The 23,831-nt window shown below is 45.0% G+C and overlaps 1 protein-coding gene across 2 annotated transcripts in view; it reads right to left on the minus strand.

The window, feature by feature from the left end:
- Window positions 1-23,831, minus strand: part of Afg3l2 (AFG3 like matrix AAA peptidase subunit 2) — a 132,709-nt gene that overhangs the window by 53,635 nt on the left and 55,243 nt on the right. For both annotated transcript variants that reach the window (XM_075672729.1, XM_075672720.1), the window contains exons 7-8: window positions 15,898-16,074; window positions 917-1,019 (exon numbers count right to left, since the gene is read on the minus strand). In XM_075672729.1, the coding sequence (XP_075528844.1) occupies window positions 917-1,019; window positions 15,898-16,074 (280 nt within the window). The remainder of the gene's footprint in view (window positions 1-916; window positions 1,020-15,897; window positions 16,075-23,831) is intronic.

A 23,831-nucleotide genomic window follows, 5' to 3' on the forward strand; every position in this document is an offset into this window, starting at 1 on the left:
TGCACTGTCATTAGGCCTAGCTCTTTCGACTTTCAGTATCAAGCCTCCTGCTGTTCGGTGCAGTATTTTTTCATTTAAAAGATTCGCCACTATCGGCAATGGCGGTCACTCTGCCTTCATCATCCTCACCAATGGTGTCGAGGTGCAGAATGCACGGCAGGGGTCTAAAGCGTTGCCTAATGCCGGTTCCCGAAAGTCGGCTTCGCCGCAATACAGCGGTGTTGCACGGTCACGCATACGTAATGTACTGGGGTGAAGCATACCAAGAGTGCAAAGGGGCCACTGCCACGTGACATAAAATGTGTTCAATTACACATGCGCGCACCAGCAGTATCATGCCACAGTATGAGCACCTAGATGCCTAATAATTGCACTGGCAGGCCTTTAAATTTATTTTTCGGACGTTTTCACAGTCCCTAGGGGGTCCAAAAAATCGGACATTGACTGTATTAGCCTTACGCACACATCATAGCGCAATATACTAGAAATGTGTATCATTTGAGGCTAACCCAGGAGCATCTGTTTTCTGAGAACTGTTGTGATAATGGGCAGTTGCTGAATGAGGAGTCATAATGATAAGTAATGAAAAATCGCTGCCATATTGCTGCCGCCAAAATTTTCAGAGATCCAACAACATTCAAGTCAAATGTTCAAATTTCAACTATTGAGTTTGAAAAAGAAAAGGAGACATTCTGTTGTACACACAAGCAGACAGTAATTACATGTGCATTTTGCCTGCATAGGTCAGAAAGGTTGGACTGAATTAACCTACGAAAGGGGTACAAGACTGAACTCTCATTTAAAAACCTAATCTACTACCCTTTATGACAAACTAGGCTAAGGTTCTATACTTGCAAGAATCCATTTGCTCGCTAACTTCACATGAAACAAAATGCTAAATAAGTACACACTATACCTTTGGAATCTTGGCCCCAAGCTCAATATACTGCTGTGGATTCTTCAAGAAATTGACAAATTCCATAATCTCCACTTTTGCTTCTTCACAACCAGCAACATCTCTAAGTAGGGGCAAAGAAATCATAGCAGTAGCATGACCAAAACACAGCACAAGAAAGAAGTCTGCAACATTTTTCGCTTACAAGTTAATGTTGGACAAACATGGTCTCTACACACTTCCAAACCTTTACAATAAAATATGTACAGGACTCCTCAATGTCTGTGAACAAAGGTGGCACTGCAAAAGCACTGGAAAGAATAATAGGAAGAAAGCAGGAAGGTGTATGCAGGCAATGCAGTTGCCCACATTTAACATGGCGAGTGCTCACACAAATTAATTCTGTGATGGGGATAAGACTAGGCAAAACAAAAGGGAAAATATATTTCGGTAACATATACAAAGAGAAGCCAAGATGGCGGAACAACAACCACACAAGCGCTTCTTCAATCCTTGTCTTCATCCCCTTGCTTAAGCCTTCTCCAATGTACAGGAATGGCTTGTAACATATTACCCCTGCCAGTGGGAGTGCCGTCTCAGTGCTTAGGGAAGGGAAGGGTTGTTGGAGAAGCAGGGCTTCAAACGGGTGACGTGCATGATATCACTAGATGGTACAGATGATGACGAACTACTGTCCGCGGGGGCGATCTCATACATGACTTCACTGAGCTGGTAGAGGACTATACAGTTGAACTCGGATATATCGAATTCAACGGATCGGAAAATAGTTCGATATAGCGAAAATTCGATATACAGATGTAGGCCAAAAAAGCACTCGCGATCATAAAAAATTGTGGCTTACCGATTGGAACAGCCGCGAATCACATCGCATGTGCACACAATATGAAAGCGCTTTATCTCACGGAAAAAAAATCACTAATTTTGGGCTGCTTTTTTCCCTGAGAAATGAAGTTTAAAACACTAGTCTCAATCTTCTCGAGACTGTCCAGGTGCGAGAGCCCAGTGCCTTCCATTTTGCCGCAACAGAGCCGAATCAGGCTGACCGCTGACACCAGTTCAGTGGCTGTGCACGGCCGCGTTTCTTCGAAAACACAGTTGCCCTCGTCGTCGCTGGAATCGCTGTCTTGAACGCCAGCTATTCCGGCCACAATGTCCTCATCAGCGAGGTCGGCTACCGCTTGAACTTCGCTGTCAGCGTTAATGAAGTCATCAACAGTAACTTCGGACGGGACGGCGCCAGGAAAATTGGACAAGTCGCGGAACGCGTCCTCCAAGCACTCATCGTCATCTAAAGCTTCCGGACATTCATCTCCGGCCACTTTAAGGCCTGCCTTGCCAAAACAGTTGGCTACTGTGGCCTGCTTCACGTCGCCCCAAGCGCCGGTAATCATCTGGATCGCACCGAGCAGGTCAATCTTGAGATCGGTTCCCATGCGGAGGTTTATGAAGAACCGTTGAATAAGTCACTTCCGAAAGCCTACCTTGAATGCCTTTATGATACCCTGGTCGAGGGGCTGCAGTCTCGCTGTGGTGTTCAGCGGCAGAAACTTCAATTCGATGTGCTGCAGCTTGCAAGACGTTTGATGGGCCAAACAGTTGTCTACCAGAAGGCAAACTCGGCGGCCCGACTTGCCCAACTCAGCGTCCCAAGCCTGCAGCCATTCAACAAAAAGTTGACGTGTCAGCCAGGCCTTCCTATTACAGCCGTAGCGGACGGGAAGCTGTTTACAGTTCCTGAAGCAGGGTGGTGACTTGCTCTTCCTGATCACGAATGGCCGCAGCTTGCACGAGCCGTCCATGTTTGCTGCAAGCAGCACCGACACACGCACTTTGCTCATTTTACCACCATGGCATGAGGTTCCACGAAGAGCGAGTGTCTTATTCGGCAACATTTGCCAAAAGAGACCAGTTTCGTCTGCATTAAAGATTTCTGCAGGCAAAAGCTTCTCAGTGATCTTCGGCCACTCCTCAGAAAGCCACTGCTGCATCTCCTGGCTGTTGACAGCCCCACTTTCACTTGAAATGGCCTTTCCTACAATGCCGTGGCGGTTTTTAAACCGTTGCAGCCATCCAGTGCCAGTGCAAAAGTTTTCTTCGCCAAGAACCGTAGCAAACCATTTGGCCTTTTCGATTAACATCGGGCCATCCACGGGAATATTTTTCGCTCGGATTTCAAGAAACCACAGATAGAGTGCCTTCTCCACTTTGTCAAAAGCAGCAGGGCACACACGACATGCTCCCGAGCGACTTTCTTCACCTGCTTTAAGCTTGATGTCCTGCTTGTTTTTTAACAACGTACTTAAAGTACTCTGTGGAATGGCGAATGCGTCTGCCACAGAGGACTTCTTTTCTCCATTCTCGACACGCCAGATTACTTCAAGCTTTCTTGCAAAGTCCAGGTTCTTCCTCTTTTTTATGTCCGCGGATGCCATAGCTCACCAGATGACCGCAATCACACACGCTACACACAGTACGTTGAAACAAAGGTACGCACAACAAAATGCGCGACGCACAGATGGAGCAGTCCGAGCAAAGCCTGTTCGAGCGGCAGCCAACGGGGCTGCGAAGGAACGACACAGGGAAAAGAAAGAAGAGAGCGGGGAAAAAGATTGGTGGAATATGCTGTCAAAGGTGCTGCGTTCGTTTTTTGAGCCCTCTCTGGCTCTCTTGTCTCCCCTGGCCCACAAGCGACCATGCCGACCCCTCACTCTCCCTTTTCCCAGGAAGCGTGGCTTGGAAACGTCGCCGCGTCTCCATGCCGCGCACTCTCTTCGCTGAGCTCCAATGCCCTTGCCCAATGCACACGCCGGCGGTAGAGGAGGAGCGAGAGAGCTCGCGCCGGTGGGGCGCAAGAACGGGGGAAAGGCTCTGTGTCTCCATCGCTAGGCGACGGCCGCGCATGCGCAGAGGAGGAGCCTGCTGACTGACTCTGCGGAAATGTTTTCCCCTGAGGACCGGTCACAAATGTCTTTGGGAAAAGCGCACCTTCCAGGGGCGTGGCGCGGCGTGCCGTTCAATATATCGAATGTCCGACGAAAATGGAATTCGATATACTACGCAATTGTCCTATACTTTTACATAGTATTTTCAAGGGGGTAATCTGTGTGTTCGATATAGCCAATAATTCGAAATATGCGAGTTCAATATATCCAGGTTCGACTGTATAAGGGCCAGAGTAGTGAGACAGAAGCTTCAAAGACAGGCCCACATGGTGGGATGGCGCCCAAAGAAGGACCAAAGAGCCCAGAGAGAAGTGAACGGGTCTGTGGTGGCTGTCATAGCAGGCCTTTTGGGATATCTGTGAGACAGAGAGACGATCCCGTGTAGTCTGGCGAGCTGTTTGAGCCCGAGCAGCAGCACTGTGGATGTACTCTGCGGGAACATAGGTATCGGATGGCAGGAAAATCTCAAATGGCAGCATTGGGTGGCAGCCAAACAACAAGTAGAAAGGAGAAAAGCCGGCAGTGTCGTGGCAGGAAGCGTTGTACGTGAATGCCATAAAAGGCAAAGTTCTGTCCCAATCACGATGATCTGCGGAAATGTACATAGGGAGCATTGCGGTCAGCTTGCGATTAAGACGTTCGGTAAGTCCATTTCTTTGTGGATGGTAGGCTGTGGTTAGCTTGTGACATGTGGAACACGAACGAAGGAAGTGATCTAGAACTTTCGAAAGAAATGAACGACCCCAATCAGTAGGCAGCTTTCATGGCGTGCCATGGTGGAGAATGATGTCATGAAGCAGAAAGTCTGCAACGTCAGTGACACAGCTTGTCGGTAGTACCCAGGTGATGGCATACTGTGTGGTGTAGTTAGTGGCTACGGCAATCCACTTGTTCCCCGCAAAAGAAGTCTGGAATGGTCCAACCAGGTCTAGGCCCACGCGGTAGAATGGGACGGTTGGGATCTTGATAGGCTGAAGCAGACCGGCGGGTAACAAGAACGTGCGCTTGCTGTGCTGGCAGGACTCACAAGCATCAACAAACTGACGTATAGAACGGTAAAGGCCTGGCCAGAAAAACAAACACCGCACTCATTCGTATGTACGGGAGGACATTCCAAGATGCCCAGCTGTTGGAGCACAGTGTAACAGAGGGATGTAGGAAGTACAAGCAGAAAGTCTGAGCCGTCAGAGTTAGCATTGCGTCAGTAGAGAATACCATCACGGAGCACAAACAGGTGGAGAGATGGGTCGTATTGGCGAAAGTGTAGCTGGTGGATTATGGAGCGCAAGTATGCATCATTCAGCTGTGCCTTCTGGATATCGTTAAAGTCAGAAATAGCGAGGATGCACGCGTCGGCATCATGGGCAGCGGAGTCGGGAGGATTCACGGGATGACGGGAGAGGCGGTCAGCATCCTGGTGTATTCGGCTGGACTTGTAACTGACATCAAAGGTGTACTCCTGAAACTTCAATGCTTAGCAACCAAGTCGTCTAGTGGGGTCTTTAAAGGAGGACAACCAGCATACTGCACGGTGGTCTGTGATGACTGAAAATGCATGGCCAAACAAGTATGGTCGAAATGTTACAACCGCCCAAACTAAAGCAAGGCATTCCCGTTCAGTGATCGAAAACTTGCGCTCTGAAGGGGAGAGGAGATGAATGGTTTAAGTGATGACGCGGTCTTGTCCTTGTTGCCTCTGGGCAAGGACAGCGCTGATGCCATGTCCGCTAGCAATGGTGGGAACTTCAGTGGCCGCGGACAGGACAAAATGGGCCAAGATGGGTGAGGTGATAAGTAATGATAAGGCATCAGCTTGTTCAGGACCCCACGAAAATGATATGTCCTTCTTCAGGAGTTCTGTTAAGGGATGGGCTATGACAGCGAAATTCTTGACGAGGCGTCTAAAATAAGAACATAGGCCGACGAAGCAGTCTTTGGTCGAATGTGGTATTGGAAAATTTTTCACGACACGAATTTTGTCGGGATCAGGCTGTACGCCACGAGCACTGACAAGGTGGCCAAGCAGTGATTTCATGACGGCCAAAACTGCATTTTGATGAGTTTAGCTGTAGGCCTGCTCGCCGGAAAACATCAAGAACTGCCGACAGGTCTGTAAAGTGGCTCTTAAATGTCAGAGAAAAAGCGATGACACCATCTAGATAACAAAAACATGTGGACCTTTTGTAGCCATGGAGGAGAAAGTACATCATCGTTTCAAACGTTGCTGAGGCATTACACAAGCCAAATGGCATCACCTTAAATTGAAGAAGTTCATCCAGTGTAACGAATGCTGTCTTTTAGCAGTCCAGGTCATCTACAGCAATCTGCCAGTATCCTGACTGTAGGTTGATGAAGAAGTAGGTAGACCCTTGAAGACAGTCGAGAGCATCATCGATTCTCGGCAGAGGGTAGACGTCCTATCATGTGACTTTGTTCAAGTTAGAGTAATCTACACAGAAGCGCCAGCTACCGTCCTTCTTTACTAGCACGACCAGTGATGGGCAGGGACTCCAGGAAGGTTCAATAACGTCTTTTGCGAGCATTGTTTAGACCTCGCGCTGAATTACTTGCCGTTCAACATGGGACACATGATAAGAACGTCATCTAATGGGGCTGGTGTCTCCAGTATGGATACAGTGAGTGACGACAGATGTCTGGCCCAAAGAGCTGTCATCAAAGTCAAAGATGTCGCGATAAGACATCAACATGTGCTTGATATTGGCAGCCTGTGCTGGAAGGAGGTCAGGCGTGATCATCTTGGTAATATCACAATCGGCTGTATGGCTTGAGGTGGGGAAAGCAGTGGGGAGCAAAGGATCGCGAGCAACTAATGTAGAAATGACATACTCATTGACAGAAGAGACACTCGCCAGAGTCATGCCATTTGGGATAAGTTGCATGCACCAGCTGAAGTTCAAGATGGGAAGGGACGCACGGTTATTAGAAACAGTGAGAATGGTATGGGGCGGGGGGGGGTAACGGCTACATTTCTGGCCAATAGTACATCAGCAATGGGAGTCGGGACGTAATCGCCATCGGGAATAGAAGGGAGAGACATCAGGTCCACATATGTAATGAATTGAGGTGCCAGACGGATGTAATCCATGGAACAAACCCAGTTGACGGGTAGGCGGAGCGTCACAGTAGCGAGGTAGGTCAAGATGAAGCAATCCAGTTCCACAATCGATAAGGGCAGAGTGGGCAGGTAGAAAGTCCATGCCTAGGATGAGCTGATGGAAACAGTGCTCAAGCACAGCAAGTAATGCAATCGTACAGCAGCCGGCAATACTTATTCGTGTGGAGCATATACCAAGGGCGGGAAGCATTTCCACATCAGCGACTCTGACGAATGGTAACGTGGGTAGCAAGAGGACCTTCTTAAGCCGACGGCGAAGCTCCGAATGCATTACCGGTATATGAGCCTCCGTGTCAAGAGAGCAGCGACATGTGTACCGTCTACCTTAATGTCAATTAAGTTGCGTCTAGCCAGCACTGTGGTCAGAGGATTTTGCAGACGAGTCGTCAATGCAGCTTCACCTCCGGAAGCTGCATTGTCTAGTTTTCTGGAGGCAGGCGTCCAATTGGCAATGGAGGGCGGCAGAATTGTGGAGAGCAAGATGATGGGCAACGAGATAACGGCGAATGGGACTGGTGGCCACGTGAAGACAGTAAATGACAGTGCAACATGGTTGGAGCGTCATCACTGTTGGCCTGAGGGGACTCACGGTAAGGCTGGAAGCGGCCAGGATCAGTCTCAGGGCAACGGTTAGGTGCATAGGGCACATGGGGCCAAGACCACTGGTTATTGCAATAGCGGACGACGTGACGAATCCGACGGCAATTAAAGCAAATGGGCCGGTCAGCAACAGTCCTCCACATGGCCGGACTGCGGTGACGTAGCCTCTGGCCTTGGGTATAGGAACCTGGGAAATTATCAGTTGGGCGGGAGAAAGCGAAGGGGCACACATAGTCTAGGCCAGCATTCGATAGCTCCTAACAAACGATTTGGACAAGTGGTATCATGGTAGCGCTGGACTCGCAGGCACGGGGGCACTGGGAAGCAGGAGATATAGCCTCAAGTTCACGCCAATGATCTTCGTCACGTGTTGCGTGGTTAGCAGCAGCTGTAACGCAGGTACGTCTTCGCATGACGATGTTGCTGCCGTGTGGGGAAGTCGGCTGAACTGATAGGCAACACGTCGACTTTTGGTGTTTTCAAAACGCTTGCGCTCATCAATGATAGCATCCACCGGGTCACAGTACTTTAAGATTAACACTGACTGAATCATCTGCTATCCCTTCTAGGACGTCTCCCCCTTTCTCACGCTCGGCCGTATATACCATCATCCACTTTGCGGCAAAGGGCCAGCACATCCTGTCCTGTATAAAGACACGCAGGATTCCATCGATGTTTGAGCACATGATGCTAGCTCCTCCTTCGCGACTATCTTTCGACCAAGAGACTTACTAAAAAGAGCACACATGTTTTCCTTGCAGGTGTCCCAGCTTCCAATTTTCTCTTCATGATTCTGGAACCAGACCCTTGCTGTCGCTTGAAGATAAAATAGGATGTAGGCCAACATGACCGTATCATCCCATCGGTTGTTCTCACTTGCACACTTGTAGACCGCCAACCACTCTTCAATGTCGACATCATCAGTTCCATAAAACATGCCTAGGTCTCTTGGCTGGGCAACGACAATCGTTGACGTTACCACTGTTGTTGGCAAGAACTGTCTCTTCTGTCATTGTGGGAAGAGCCAGATGTCGGGCGCTGCAGAGCTCCGTTGCATCGAGTTGGTACCTCCGCAGCTCCACCAAAAATTTGACGAGGATAAGACTAGGCAAAAAACAAGGGAAAATGTATTTAGGTAAAATATACAGAGAGAAGCCGAGATGGCGGAACAACAACCACAGAAGTGCTTTTTCGATCCACTTCATCCCCTTGCTTGCATCTTCTCCAATGTACACGGGAATGGCTTGTAACAATTCCAAAGCAATGCTTTTGCTTCTGATACAACTTGTCATATGCATTACCAATAAAAATGCATAGCAGAAATGCAAGGATGTGTAAAAATAACTTCAGAGCAATGGAGGTCTTCAATAACAGTAGCAACAGACAGCTTCACTATGGCTTCATTACCGTAACTGTGAATTCAATGACTCAAAGTTCACAGTCTGTGGACCTTGAGTCAGTAATTCATTAGTCAAAGTGGTTTCCTTGGGCAAGAGTGCAACAAAACATTTCCTGTGCACAGTGTGCAATGTGCCTAAAGCAATAAAAAAAAAATTGGGTATGTAGGTGGCAATACATCATTGAGGCCAAGCAATGCTGAATCCACCATTGATGAAAATCATTGTCATTCAGCCATCAAGCAAAACTTAATTTTCTCTGTTTAAGCCTATCTGAAGGTGTAAAAGACCAGCCTTGCGCTTTCACCACTGCTCAATCCTGCATATAATGTAAAAAAGTGTTTTCAACTGTTTGGACACACCCCCAAATGTAGACTTTTGAGCAATTCTTTGTCCCATAGTGACACCTAGCCATCTTTTCTAGAAGAACATTTTACACTCCCGACACTACTGAGACATGTGACCAAGGGTGTCTTGTTCATTGATCCATTATGACGCTTTGAAAAGTTGCCATTATATCTAGACATAATGTCAATGAATACAGTCTGAAATTTGTAGTGTGATCGAAATCTGGTCATTATAACCCATAGATCATTATGTGTAGAACTGTTAAAACAGACTTCGACTGTATTTTCACTTAGTATCTCAAAGATTCTTTCCTTTATTATATCTCCTTCAGGCATCATGTGCACAATAGCAAATGCCAAGACAGTGCATCAAAAGCAAAAGCACTGATGTCAATGATATTTAGAACATTACGCATACTTCTTGGAACACTTCTGATTCTGCCTGTGCTGCAAGTTTGAATAAAACATGTAAAGTGTTATAGTAAAACAAGTTTGATGGTAGGGGGCTGGGTGTTTACGCTTGGTGTCACTGTGTTGTCATGTAGCAAGTTCACTGCTTTCACTGTTCTTTCTACATTCTGTAAACTTGACAAAACTCCCTGAAGAAATTAAAATTCTTAATCTCTTCAGCAGCTGTATGTTTTCATGATCTTGAAGATACAAGAACTGTAGTGAAACCAAATTTTTAATGGACAGACTTATTTGGCACAAGAAGGAGATATGAAAACAAGGATAATTCAACAAGGAATATATGATAAAAGTATGCAGTGCACCATAACTTTTCTGCAAGTTGTTCCTATTTATTTATTTATTTATTTATTTATGTATAGCTTATGCAAGGATGCACAGGGACTTGTCGTGAGGTCCTTCTTGATATTCACGAAAAAAGGTAGCACTGCTGTGTACCCCCACACGGTATTCATATCATCTTGCTGTGCAGTAGCTTTTCTCAGTGTTTAAGAATTAAATAATAAGCAAAATGTGAAATTTACAATGTACAACTGTTTTCCAAGGAACCATTGCAGGTCTGACAATGGTTTCATTATATGTATACACAACCTCACAATTCCACTGAAATGCTACGCCAGGTAACAGTTGCATATCACAAGCACATATGTGTTTGTGCTGCCAATCGATTGATCGATTGAGTTATTATTTTAATATCCCAAAACAACACTGGAGCTATAAGAAAATCTTAGCTTTAGGTATACTGAGTCAGCTCTGCAATAGCCAACTGCTCAGTACACGTTGGCAGATGCAACATCGAATAAGCTCCCAATAAACATTCAAGAGCTCACTCAGGCTACACTTATTGAACCAAAAAATGTGCATGCATCAACCACTCTAGTGTCAGCCATTCTTCCATGCTAAGGTCATCAAAATAAAAACCTAATACATCACACATCCTTTTACGCAGCATGTTTATGTTACGCCCAATAAAGCACTGAGATGTCCTCTTACCGAACATCCCCATTGTAATGACAAATGATTTCAAGAACATACATGCATTCATAACACCCAACTTTTGATTTTTCTAAAATAAACTCTCTTTGACCTGTTTGCACTGTTTTTATGTAAATACTTTATTCTAGTATCCATACTGCATTCATGTTTCTGGTGCTTAATGGTATTCCTCTTTGTCTTTGCTACGGTGTTAGAATTTCACCAGTGTTTTTCTGCGTTTTTATGTCTGCTGGACTGCGCCATGGTGGTGTTATGCAAATCTCTGCTACCGAGTTTAAAGACCCTCATGCTGAAGGTCTTTAGGGGTACCGTAAATAAAAAAAAATATAAACGAACGTGAACACAGGTTTAAAAACAGTGCACAGCTGCACTGTAAAAATTATTGTAACATAAAAATAAAATAGCAAACACAGTATGCAGCACACAGCTTGCAATGCACAATATGGACAAGAAGCAATATCTAGTATTTGGCAAGAAAATACAGCTGAATTATAATATGAAGGCATGCAGATATTTTTAATGCGTAGATGTCATCATAATGCATCCATTAGCTTTTTTTTTTTCACACAATAAACCAGAAGTGCTTCAGTTACATTGGCTTTATTACGAGCTACCATTAGCATTCGACATTTATGTAGTTAATGGCTGGGTTCCCTCTGTTGTCAGCCAATAAGATGTTTCGCAAAACCTATTACAGCATCTGTCTCAAAAAACGTGAAGGATTAGATAAAACTTTCAAAGTAGGGATGAAATACGAAATAGCAGATTTCAATATGAATCAAGAAGAAAACTTGAACATTGAATCCAATATAAAAAATTTTAACACAAACTTAAATGCTTACAGATATTGTGCACATGCAAGAAAAGCAGCTGCTGCAAATGCTCGTGATTCTACTCTCATTAGAGAACTTTAGCATGCCAGGTATTCGGAATACGCAAGAGCATTTGCGTAATACCAGATTACTGGACGCTGTTAGCAACATCTTGTGACGCTTCATCTGACCACAATGCCCCATAAAGACATTTTCATTCCATGAATGATCTTGTCAAAAAGAATAAAGATTTAAAAAGGCAACATCCTCACAATTACAGTCGCCAACCGATTTTCCGGACAAAAACTCGGACATGCCCGATTGTTCGGTCAGCCTTGCGGCACCGCCATTCTCCCCATAGACCATAATGTATAACAACTGCCGAAAGTTCGGACACCTTGCAACCTCTCGTCTGATTTTTCGGACACTCCTTGAGCCAACTCGGTCGAGAGCACCATGCACCGACTCTGACCGGTGCATGGTTCGACTTGCTGAACGCCATTTTTGTTTTGAACGGAGCTTCCTTGCTGCCCCACGAAGTGGCGCTACTGGAAATCCCCGCTCATCATCATCGTTTCTGCCTGGTTCGATAGAGTGGCTCTGCAGCAGTTCCGGTTTCAGCTTAGTAAGTCATGTCACGACAATCCAGCAGCTGATTTGTTTCTTTACGCACGACACTGCGAGCAGGCCACGTTTTTTCGTTTGTGTGACTGGTGTTGGCATGGTGGTGTTTGCTTTGTGTGCTGTGTCGAGGTTTCGGTGATCCAACGCGGCATATGGAAACATCGCATCAAGTCTCTAATGGCGCCGACAGTGCCTGCGCAGACTGCACTGGGGAATGCCGGCCAGTGGATGCCGGGAGGCCTAAGTTTTATCGCCTTCTGATGTGCTCCCTACTGACGCAGAAAATACTCTGCCGAGACCTGCACAGTGGTTGCATTGCGACTTCGGACACCGTCTCATTTGACAGTTTCACAGGTGCTGACACTGCTGTACTGACGTGCGCAGAACTCGACGACGGCGAGATCATTTGTCAGGTTTCTGCTGCACCGCCGGACGATGACTCTTGAGTCGGAAGATGACGCACCATGCGCTACGCTGCCGTCGTATACGGAGCGTGTACAAGCAGTGACTGTGCTTTCAGCCGTCTATAGACCGTTTTTTCGTAGGCGCCGCCATATTGTGAACGCAGTGGCGCCATTTATGAGCAGCGCCATACTGGCTTGGGTGAAAGCAGTCTTTTACATGGCAGGTATACGCTCAGCGGTAGGTTCTGGCGTTTGTTTTCGCGGTCGTGCGGTCTGTTTAGTATGACGTGCGTCTTCTACGTGGTAAATGGTTCTGTGAGACGTGCTGAAGTGGTTTAATGCATCATGGCCGGAATTTCCGCTGGCGTTGAGGTGGATGGAACAGGCAGTCCGATGTGTGCGCGCATATTTGAGCCTACAATCAGCCTCGGAGATCAATTGTGTATTTCTGAATGTTCCAATCACTAATGTAACCTTATTGCAGTATTATCCTCTATTTCTAAGCTGCGGTTTAGGAGCCATGAAACATATGCGATGATCGTAACAGCGTGGGTACCGTTCTGCTACGATAGGAGCTGTGATGTTATACTTTGACAAGCGTTCAAACTGTTCGCTGCAGGTTACATTGCGTGACTACTTGGTTTGATGGATGAGGTTTCCGCCCCTGAATAAAATAGTTTTGGCAAGTAATAGCAGCATACCTTACAGTCTGAATTAAGCTTGTCCAGCAAAGGGACTCTTTACGAACTGCACGAGCGTCCTAAGCAGCGGTAGGTGCTGGATTACAAATATCTTTGTTCTATATAGCGCATGGTCCAAGAATACGGCATCAATGGTTATGTATTTATAAACGTTGTGGGGCGTGACTATGCGAGGTGGTATTGCGGCATTAGCCCGTTTTCTCTTGCTTTTTCAAGAAAGAGGATAATAACCGAATTTTTTTTTCGGTTGTGTTCGTTCCGTTCTCTACGACACACTCACACGTATTACGAAAGTTTTGTCCTCAAAAATAGGCATCGCATTCTTTTTATGCGATCCCTCTCATATATTATGGCTGTATACAGGCCAAAAAAGCAATGCCGAAGTGCACAGCTTACATATGTATCGTGCTGGTTCACCAACCGCAGTGATCGCTGTGTTCGGCAGCGCCATCGGCCTCATGCAGGAAGGCTAGCGTAGACATACGGTAATTTGAGCCTACTAGACTTGAAATGCACGAGAACGATGCCGGTGCATCACAAATATTTGATAGCGCCTGCCGCTTAGATGTTTCGTTATTGCCTTAGGTTGGCCGTGCATGAGCATGCGCTCTTATGCTTCATGTTTTACTCCCTACGCCAAGCGATCAGATAGTGAGCAGATTTACCATTTCATGCTGCTATTACAGAGACACTGGTTTTCTTTGTTGAATTAAAACCGATATAAGCAAAATAGTTCTTAACACATACACACACCGCGACTGATAATGCGCGTACACCGCGGCTGATAAAGCGCGTCACATATTTGCGCCCCCAAGAGATATTTTCGCCTACTGTAGTTACCGATGCACCGAAAAGCTTCCCTGGCGACCTTATATGAACGGACATGGCGTAAATTTTACAAAGTACCATCTAAAACATCTCGAAATCGTTCCGCAGCACGCGACAGTAATACGTTCAAGCAGCGCCGTGCCGGAACGCCCAAGCCAGAGAGGAGGAAATGCTCGCCGTGCGCCTTATCCTCCTCGCCCGATGAAAAGGTCTATAGTGACCGTACGACCCTCTCCGAGATTCAGGCTTATCTGATTGCGCGTAAGCGGAACAGCGTGCAACGGCGCATTCACGATTTCTTCAAGCCTACTGCCGAGCCCGAATAAGTGCGTGGAAATAAAGGATTTAATTTTCTTTTCTTAATCTGCTTTTTCGGACACCTGTTTATTCGGACATTTCCGCAGTCCCTGTGAGGTCCGAATAAATGGTCAACGACTGTACACCACTTTCAAAAATTTACACCAACAGCGAAATAGAACACACTTGGCTACTATATTAGCTCTGAGTTTGACTCATTGAGCTCTGTGGCAGCAATTGAGCTGCTCATGTTTGGGCCTCCACTGGCCCAGTAATCCACCTGCGCATATACCAGAACACCGGACACGCTAAAACTCTCTATCGCGTAAAAAGTATGCTACCAGCTGTCAATATCTTTGTTACCTAGGAATAAACATGTGCAGTATAGTCTAAGCTGGTTAAAGAGAACACCAAGTTAGTATGCCAACATCGATTTCAGCTCAGTTCTCGTATGAAGGCCTAGCTCTTTATCAGTACAATGTTTACCCAATGCTTCACATCATGCTTTTGTACAACATGTACAGTCAACCACAAATGTTTATGAACTACGGGATCTGAGAAAAGGCTGCACATCTCCCCAGCCTCACAATGCAGCCTGGTATTTGTATTTCCAGCCTCTGCTAGTATATGCAAGCAACATTTTTATGTACGGTTTCACTGGCTACTGTTACAGGCTGCTTGGAAATTCAACATTTTTCCCGAGATCCTGAGGTCCATAGACTTTTTTTTGTTGGCTATACTTCTTCACATCATGCAATGCTTCACCTCATCATGCCTGCTCAAATTTTTGGACTTTCTGTCAAGCTCGATTTTTCGGACATGATATGTGCACACAATGCAGCAAATATATCTGTTGCATCAGTGCACAGGAAACAGACAGAAAAAAAACATTTCTTTCTGTGTGAGTTGTTTAGCAATGGCACCAACTCCATCTTTGTAATCCTCACCAATGTCTCCGGAGCGCGGACAGCACGGCGAAATGCATAGTGCCGGTAACCAAAAGTCAACTTCGCCCCTGTACAACAGTCTTACACGGTGAAGCATACCATAAGTTCCAAGGGGGCAATTGTCACAGGACGTTTTCTTTTATTATGCACGCATGCATCTGCCACCTCCCATCACAGTATGAGCACTGATACGCCTAATAACTGGTCGTAATTTGTAAAAATGTGTGAATAAATCTTGTGCAACTTCCCACTCATGTGTTAGCTCAGTGTACATGCGCCACTGCAGGTAAGTCCTCCATTCAATTAGCTTCCTTTAACTCAAACTTTTTTTTTTTAATTTAAACAAATTTTCAGGCCCCCTTGAGTTCGAATTATCAAGATTTGACAGTATAATGTTTGCCCCTTTATTTCCAACAAAGGCACAAAAGCCCCAATTTTTGTGTCTCACAATTCGTCATTGTAAGTTCAGGTGTGAAACTCACTTGAATTTGACTCCTATGTCATTGGGATTAATCAGCTTAGCTGTTGTCTCCCCCATGCCAAAGATGCCACCTCCTCTTCTTGCCCCACCGCCCCCCATGAACCCTGCAGATCGTCGCATTGTCCAAAACAGGAAGCCAAATAGGAGCAGCGTTGGCAGGATACCAATAATGCTCGACCTGGAAGAGAAAACCACTTTGTACTGCCATGCTTTTCCTTTCAGCTACGGTGACTTCTGTTTTTAGCACTAAGAGCCAATACAGTTTTCACTGCATGGCAAAAAATTCCAACTGCAGTGAAACTACATTTTCCTGTACTTAATTATAACATCAACAAGCAGTTAATTGTCATTTTAATGCATTTATTAACTCACTTCTCATTGCATGGCAGAAAATTCAAACTGCAATGAAACCACATTTCCCTGCCCTTAATTGTAGCACTTATGCTCTCTGTGAATAAGCAGTTGTTCAATTCTCATTTATAGCATTTAATAACTCAGTTCTCAAGTAAAAACACCAGATCGTGACCCTGAAAGTGAATAGGCATGTAAGATGAGAACAAGGCAATTATATGAGAGACCAAAAGAAGTTGTACATTTCCCTTTTCTTTCTTTCTTTTTTCCATAATTTTATATAGTATTGCACATGCATCATCCAAAGCAAAAAAAAAACTAAAATTGGTTTCACCAAATAGCAGGTAGTTTACCTGAAAAAAAAAAAAAAGAAAAGGTATGCTGATCCCCCGCCGCGAGAGAATCAGCTTAAGCGAAGCTTTATTGGTGTTTGCAAAGAAAGCAGTTCTTGTTTAGAAAACTCTTTGCAAATAAAGAGCACATGATCAAGTTGGACACATTTTCAGTCGGAAATGTCTCCCTCAATTTAAACTCATCACACTCCAACATGCAGATTTCACGCATAACGACGAAGGAATGACAATGGCATGATGACAAAGGAATTACAACAACTTGATGACTTCAGAATGATGTCGACTGTGGAACGACTACAAAATTATTACAGCGGCATGACAACAGAACGACAATGACAACATGATGATGGAATGACAACCATGGCTTAATGACGAAGGCATGATGACGGCAGCGGGGCAATGAGAAATTATGATGGCTTGAAGGTGACAACATAATGACTGCACGATAACAAGATATTGACGACTGCACAATGACAACAGTAAGACGATGATGGCGAAGAATGAAGGCACCAAAGTAACAGTGAAATGATGATGACAACGTGACAACAACAGCATGTTTGTGTTGGAGGTGATGTCTTAGCATATGTACATTGCCTGCAACCCTGGGCCACTTCAGTTTGTACTATATCCGGTATACAGGTTTGACCTATCTCCGGAACCTGCCCATTGTGCAATACAGCCACAGCCATCAGTCACAAAGTGGGAGGAAAAAGTCAAAGAAAGCTGCACTTAAAGTTTTTAAAAGTATACCTGGCAAAAGCACAGCCTTCACAAGAAAGTGTATTTTCCAAATTTCAATGCCATGCCACAAGCAAAATAATAGCCATGAAAATAAAATGTTTCATGCCACTAGTAACGAAAAGTAAAATAAATCAGGATATGGTGCCTTGACAAAGCAGATTACCTAAAAAAAATATAAAATGTGGTGCATTTTGGAAATATCCCCAACCTAATTATTTTTTATATTCTGTTTTACACCATGGCACCTACAAATTTGCCACATACATAAATAGGTCTTTATGCCACAAAGAGATATCCCAATTTCCAATGGCCAAGCAGCAAAAGAAACTTTTTTAAATTCCCTATTTCTGTCAATTTGCTAAGGTTGCTTTTCCTCAAAAATAAAAAAAGCACTTAAATTCTCCTAAAATCTGGCATGTAACTCCTCTTCAACAGTAAAAAGAATATAGAAACATGTTGCATCACTCACTTTCTGACAAAATTATAGTCAAACTATTGTGTTTATGTGGGGTGGGAATGCCCAATCATTTTGTAGCGCTATTTGGAGCAGATGAAACTCCATATTGAAGCAGATTGGTGCAGACAAATTCTGATTTGGGAGCCGTTTGTAGCACATATATCTTATTTTTGTAGCTGTCTCGCATATGCAAATATTAATTTAGAGCATTTTTATAACTGAGGAGGGTAACAGTCACAAAGCCTTGCATTTTGCAGCATTAAATAAGTGAAGAGCAGCTCAAAGATATATTTTATACTATTTTAGTAATAAGTGCTGGTGAAGCCACTAGAGGTGTATTCCATGAGAAGTTGTGAAGAAGCTAGGGTTAGTGAACATCACAGTGGTTTCAGACATATGACAGTGCCAACTAGCTCAAACCAAGATTCTGCTCGTGCATGACTTTGCTTTGCCACTCACTAGACTCACTAAGCACCTAGGGAGTTGGAGTTCACATTGAGTGATTGGGTGTAAGCCCCCTCAATCAGCTAAAGTGAGTGTCATTCTTCTGTTCTTGGTCTCTCCTTTTCCTTACTGCCTTACATTGTCGCTCACCCTCTCTGTTTGCACATATTTTAATACACTGGGACAAACTGCAACAGATGTGATATCAGAATTCATGATCACCGTAGATCGTGGCGCTGCACACTGCGATCAAGTGCAACTGTCATGGAGTTGGTGTAAATCAAAGCAAAACTAAACAAAACAAGATGTGCAACCAGCATGTGTGAATGCTCGTGCACGTTTTTGTGGTAACAAGTGCACGAGCATTAGTTTTTCAGGGGACAAATTTGGTGCGGCTGTTTGTGTCACTGACAGCCAGAATGCGAAAGTTACTTTTACATGTGCTCCGAGACCAATGACACAACACCCTGCACCACGCCAGCGATCTTTTGGTTACACCTCCTAAAGTCAAGGCCGTCAAGGGTGTTCTGGCACAGCACGGCACAATTTCAATCATTTTTCTGCTTTCGGCACAATTTCATGCAGCAATTTGCTAGAGTATCAAAATGGTGCCATTGGCAAAGTGTTCCCACCCCTGGTTAACTTATTAGTAAATAAAAAAAAAGCATTTCATGCAAAGAAAAATGTTTCCCTCTAATCTAACTCCTAGGTACCGAGAGGATGGTGAACAGGAAGTATTATTCAAACAATTGATTTCAGATATATTGCATTTTCCAGATCATAAGTCGCACTTTTGTATAAGCTGTACCCCTACTTTACGCAAGTTTCAAAGAAACAATTAGTATATTAGTTGCACCAATACATAATATGCACTTATTTTGACTCAGTCACCATAATTAAATGATACATGCATGTACACTCATGGTGAAATGCTGAACTTACCCATTTCAGGGTACTAAGCTTCCGTAAACAAAGTTTTTAAGTTACTGCAGAAAAAAAAATCAAACACTACTCCTCTTAGGCGCAGTAAACCACCCGCTGTGGTTGCTTAGTGGCTATGGTGTTGGGCTGCTAAGCACGGGGTCATGGGATCAAATCCTGGCTACGGCGGCCGCATTTTGGGCGAAATGCAAAAACACCCATGTAGTACTTAGATTTAGGTGGACGTTAAAAGAACCCCAGGTGGTCCAAATTATTCTGGCGTCCCCCACTGTGCCGTGCCTCATAATCAGATAGTGGTTTTGGCACGAAAATCCCACAATTTTTTTTAGGTGCATTAAACCAATATTTATTGCACTTTACTCGAAGTGATTGAAAGCCTTCGTCCTGCACACACTGTAAAAAACTTCAGTTGCTTCTGTTGCTTCAGCTGGCAGCATCACTGGGTAACCATCGGCCTGAACAAGCTTGAACACATCCATACAGAAAGTGAAATGGTGACCGGAAGCCAGAAGCACTGTGACTTCTCGCACAAGCAATTTATGACGATAATAAAGTAGTGCTTCTTTCTGTAACCTGTATATCTCAGGTGCCACGACATACCAGTAAGGAATAGCAACACCGTGTAGGTACTTATTGTGTCAATTCCGCGGGTTGAACTTTTACTATAACAAGCTATAGCATGACCTCCAATCATGGAGGCAACGCTGGTAGCCTTCATTGGTGCTGCCATACTGCTGCCTCCGCGCTGCCTACACGACGAGCCCTAGGAGCCAACATATGTACCAACAATCACTCTCCTGTTAATACAAGACTCATTTAGTTTCTTTAAGAATGCTGCCACACACAGATTTTCGTAATCATGAAAAGAAAAAAAATTAAAGCTGGTGCCACGCTTGTGAAATCTGAGGAAATAGCGGAGCTGTGGTTCTCCTGTGTTTCCCTTGTGATTTTATTTTGTGTATCTGTTCTTTTCTTGTGGTTATCTGTTCCTGTCTGTTGTTTCTTGTGATTATCTGTTCTTTTGATGTGATTATCTATTCTTTTCTTATAATTATCTATTCGGTTGAGTAATTATTGGTTTCGTGTGATTATACTCTCAATTTATTGCTAATGTTTATTACTCCGATCTTGTCATTTATCATCTGTATCGTTGCGTTGAGCTAGGATCTGCAGTTCATGTTTCTTAGGCAAACACAGGAGAACCCCCAACACTTCGACAAGCGTGTGCTGACGTTCTAGCCGTTCGGCGTCTGCTGTTTCCAGAGCAGGCACGGGCTGAAGTTCACCGGCGAGCGCACTGAGACCTCCTAACCGTCCGGCATCCATGGCGCGAAAGGCCGCATGACGGGTGCACTCTCTCTTATGTACCCCTTTCCTCTCCCCTCCTCCTCTCCCACCACCTGGCGCACACTGATAATCTGTGGGCCCAGCAGGGAACCTTCACCTTGCGGATGCTCGCTGTGGTAGTGGCGCTACCTGTCAGCCCAGTGGGGAACCTTCGTCTGGCGTGACAGACGCACACTGACAACCACGCTCAACGAACATTGCGATCCCCTAAACAGCTCCGCTGTTAAAAGAAGAACGCACATATTGGTTGCGCCAGCACATATGGTTTTATGCATAGTAATACAAGTCACACCAGCAAAAATATTTTAAAAATTTTGACTCACACACTGGAAAATGATACCCTGACCTTGACATAGACTTTCATAGCCTGGAACTACAGTCAATGACCATTACAACAAACTGATATAATCCAGCGAGACATGTCCACTCTATCCAAAATAAGAACCGCGGTATGTTGAGAAATGGTGGAACTTTGCATATACCACCATTATAATTGGATTATTGGAACCTGGACGTGATCGCAAGAATGATGAAAATAAAAAGTAAAATAAATAAATAAAACAGATTTACACGGTAACTGTACAAACACACTAGCAGCACGGCACCTTCCTGTCTACTGTTTTCCGGATGCTGGCTGCCAACAAATGGCAGTCTTCCCACATAAAGGCAAGATTTTCCTGTAGACAAAAAAAAATGGGTTCAAGCAATATTTCTGCTGTTGCAGTCAGCTCCTAGCCGTACCAGCCAACTGGCCCTAGCCTGTCACCACCGCCGATGACACAAACATTCAATAAAACAGTTGATGGAAAAAATTTATACGTTAATTTTATCTTTCTGGAAAAGCAGCAGCCGCTGTCAAGCCTGTAACATGAATGAGAGCTGCAATATGAGGCAAGTTTCATCTGCCTTTTTCATGGCGCGACGGCGCATGCGGCCTGCCCTAGAAGATTAGTCGCGAAACGTTTTGGAAGGGTTGCGCACGTGGCCGCGCGCCGGAAAGTCCCCCGAAGAAAGAAATTGCTCGGACGTGCACTGCTGCAAACACTCATGCTGTGTACCCCATGTACCGCATTGAAACTCCAACGGTAGCTTGACGTCAGAGCAGTGACAAAGACATGCGTAGCGTAAGACTGCAACTCCACTTTAAACTAGGAAGCGGCCAGGGCTTCGTCCGAGTTGTCCGGACTGCACCGTGAGCCAGGTAGTTGCCGCGTTTCATTCATGGCTAGCAAATTTAACAAAAACCTGTGCATTACACTTGGATGACACTTAAATACACCACATTGTTGATAAAGTCTTCTTGCAGCGTCAGTCCTCACTTGCCGGTGGTGGCAGCGCGTGCTGGACTTCACGTACTCGTAAGGCGCAGTAACACTGGGTCGATAGAAGACCGACAAGACGCTCACACCAACTATTGACCAACTATTGTGAGTCACCGAAATCATTTTATCATACCACGCTGACGACACAACCGATGAGCACGAGTTGTACTGCCACAAGCTTTCTTGTTGACGGCACCGGCAAAATCAGTGTGCCGATTATCGTTCAACCAAACCCCGCGCAATTGTCCGTCGTACCGACAACACGATAGCGACAGCATCTTCACTTGTATAGTAAATTGAGCTCAAAATGAGCCAAACGCGCCCACCAAGTTGAAATGCATGAGCTTCAATCCTCTCAAGCCATGCCCATGAAGCTTGAGCCATTTGAAGTCAATTAGACTGCAACGACCAAAAAAGAAAAGATGGAATGACCTTCAGCCATCATGAGTAAAACCTTGGCACGTGTATTTCATTCGTATGACGTACAGACCACACATGTGCCAGCTCAAAAACTGAGGAATCAGCTTCTCCAAGCCAAGGACAAACTCAAGAAAGAAAGATTTCCTAGTGTGGTGCACTCGATTCCTTGCACTGACTGCCCGCCTGTGTATATCAGTCAATCAGGTGAATATGAATGAAGTACGCAATCACCAAAGGGACGTCGGGAACCGGCACACAGATCAAAATGCACTTGCTGAGAACTCAATATCTACCCCACAGAGGGCAGAGGCACGTGTGATTGCACAAGAAAAGGACAGAAAGTCGCGGCTCTATCTCGAATCCTTGATCATCCGGACGACAGCACATACAGAGACTCGCAATGACGGAGACTTGCCTCCAATCTATGCAAGATGCAGTGTCTGCTCATGCATCGTACTTAAAGAGCGACGCAAAATCGTTTTGTCTCATTGTGAATGAGGCTCCCATGGGGGAGCCGAAACGTCATTTCATTTTTCCTTTTTTGGTTGGTGCCATCGAATTTTCGTCAAGTTTGAGCCAATGTCGATCCTGTTCAGCGAAGATTAAGCCTGGCGCCGTCGAGTTTGTGCACCCACTACCAGCGGACCTGAACTGAAATATAAGCATTTAGGTCAAACGAAACTGCTTTTATAGTTCAGTTCTGGCCTTAGTGATTTGAAATCAACTACACTTGCTTTCGCACAGCGCGTACACAATAAGCCACAAGCGGCGACACAGCACCGTGCCAGCATCTGTATGTCACCGTACGCTGACGGTCGCATTCGCTACGTATATGGGTGGGTCGGTACATGTTGCTTTTCCAACACATTTCTCAATTTCAGAGATGCACTGTTTGCCTCTGCGTCAAACAGCAAACAAGAGATGGTGCATTTGGTATACAGCAGCATAAACAATTGCCTCACTCAGTTATATCAATGCCGTGAGAGCAATGGCATCTGCACATTTTCGCGAGCGGACAACACGGCCTATAAATGAGCACTTATGCGAGCAGTTTTCTCTAATAATGCTTTATGGCACGCGCAAAGTATGATGGAGTTAAAGAAAAGCGAGAATCAGTAATAAATTTACAGCCTGTAATATTTGTGTCTGGATTACAGTTGCCGTTGTTTAAGTGGTTCGGCCACTCATGTTGACTCGTCTCAGGGTGGAAATACGGGGTCTGTTCTGAAAATAGTAGGACTCATTTTTTTTTTTTATTTATTCATGAGAATAGTACAAACAATTAGAATTTTTAAAAGTAACACCCTCGCGCATCTACACACTGCAGCCAACGAGTTTTCCAGTTTTCATACGCCTCCAGGAATGCCTGGACCGCAATGCAGTTTAGCTCCCTTGTCATGGCCTGTTGAACCGCCTCTACCGACCAGTGATGCTTCCCCTTGAGTGTTGATTTTATTCTCGGGAGTAGACAAAAGTCTGGCGGGGTCAATTCAGGGCTGTGGGGGGGCTAAGGCAGCGTTGCCACTTTGTGCTGGGCAAGATACTCCATTACGCGGAA

Source organism: Dermacentor variabilis, chromosome 1, assembly GCF_050947875.1.
Source record: "Dermacentor variabilis isolate Ectoservices chromosome 1, ASM5094787v1, whole genome shotgun sequence".
Lineage (NCBI taxonomy): Eukaryota > Metazoa > Arthropoda > Arachnida > Ixodida > Ixodidae > Dermacentor > Dermacentor variabilis.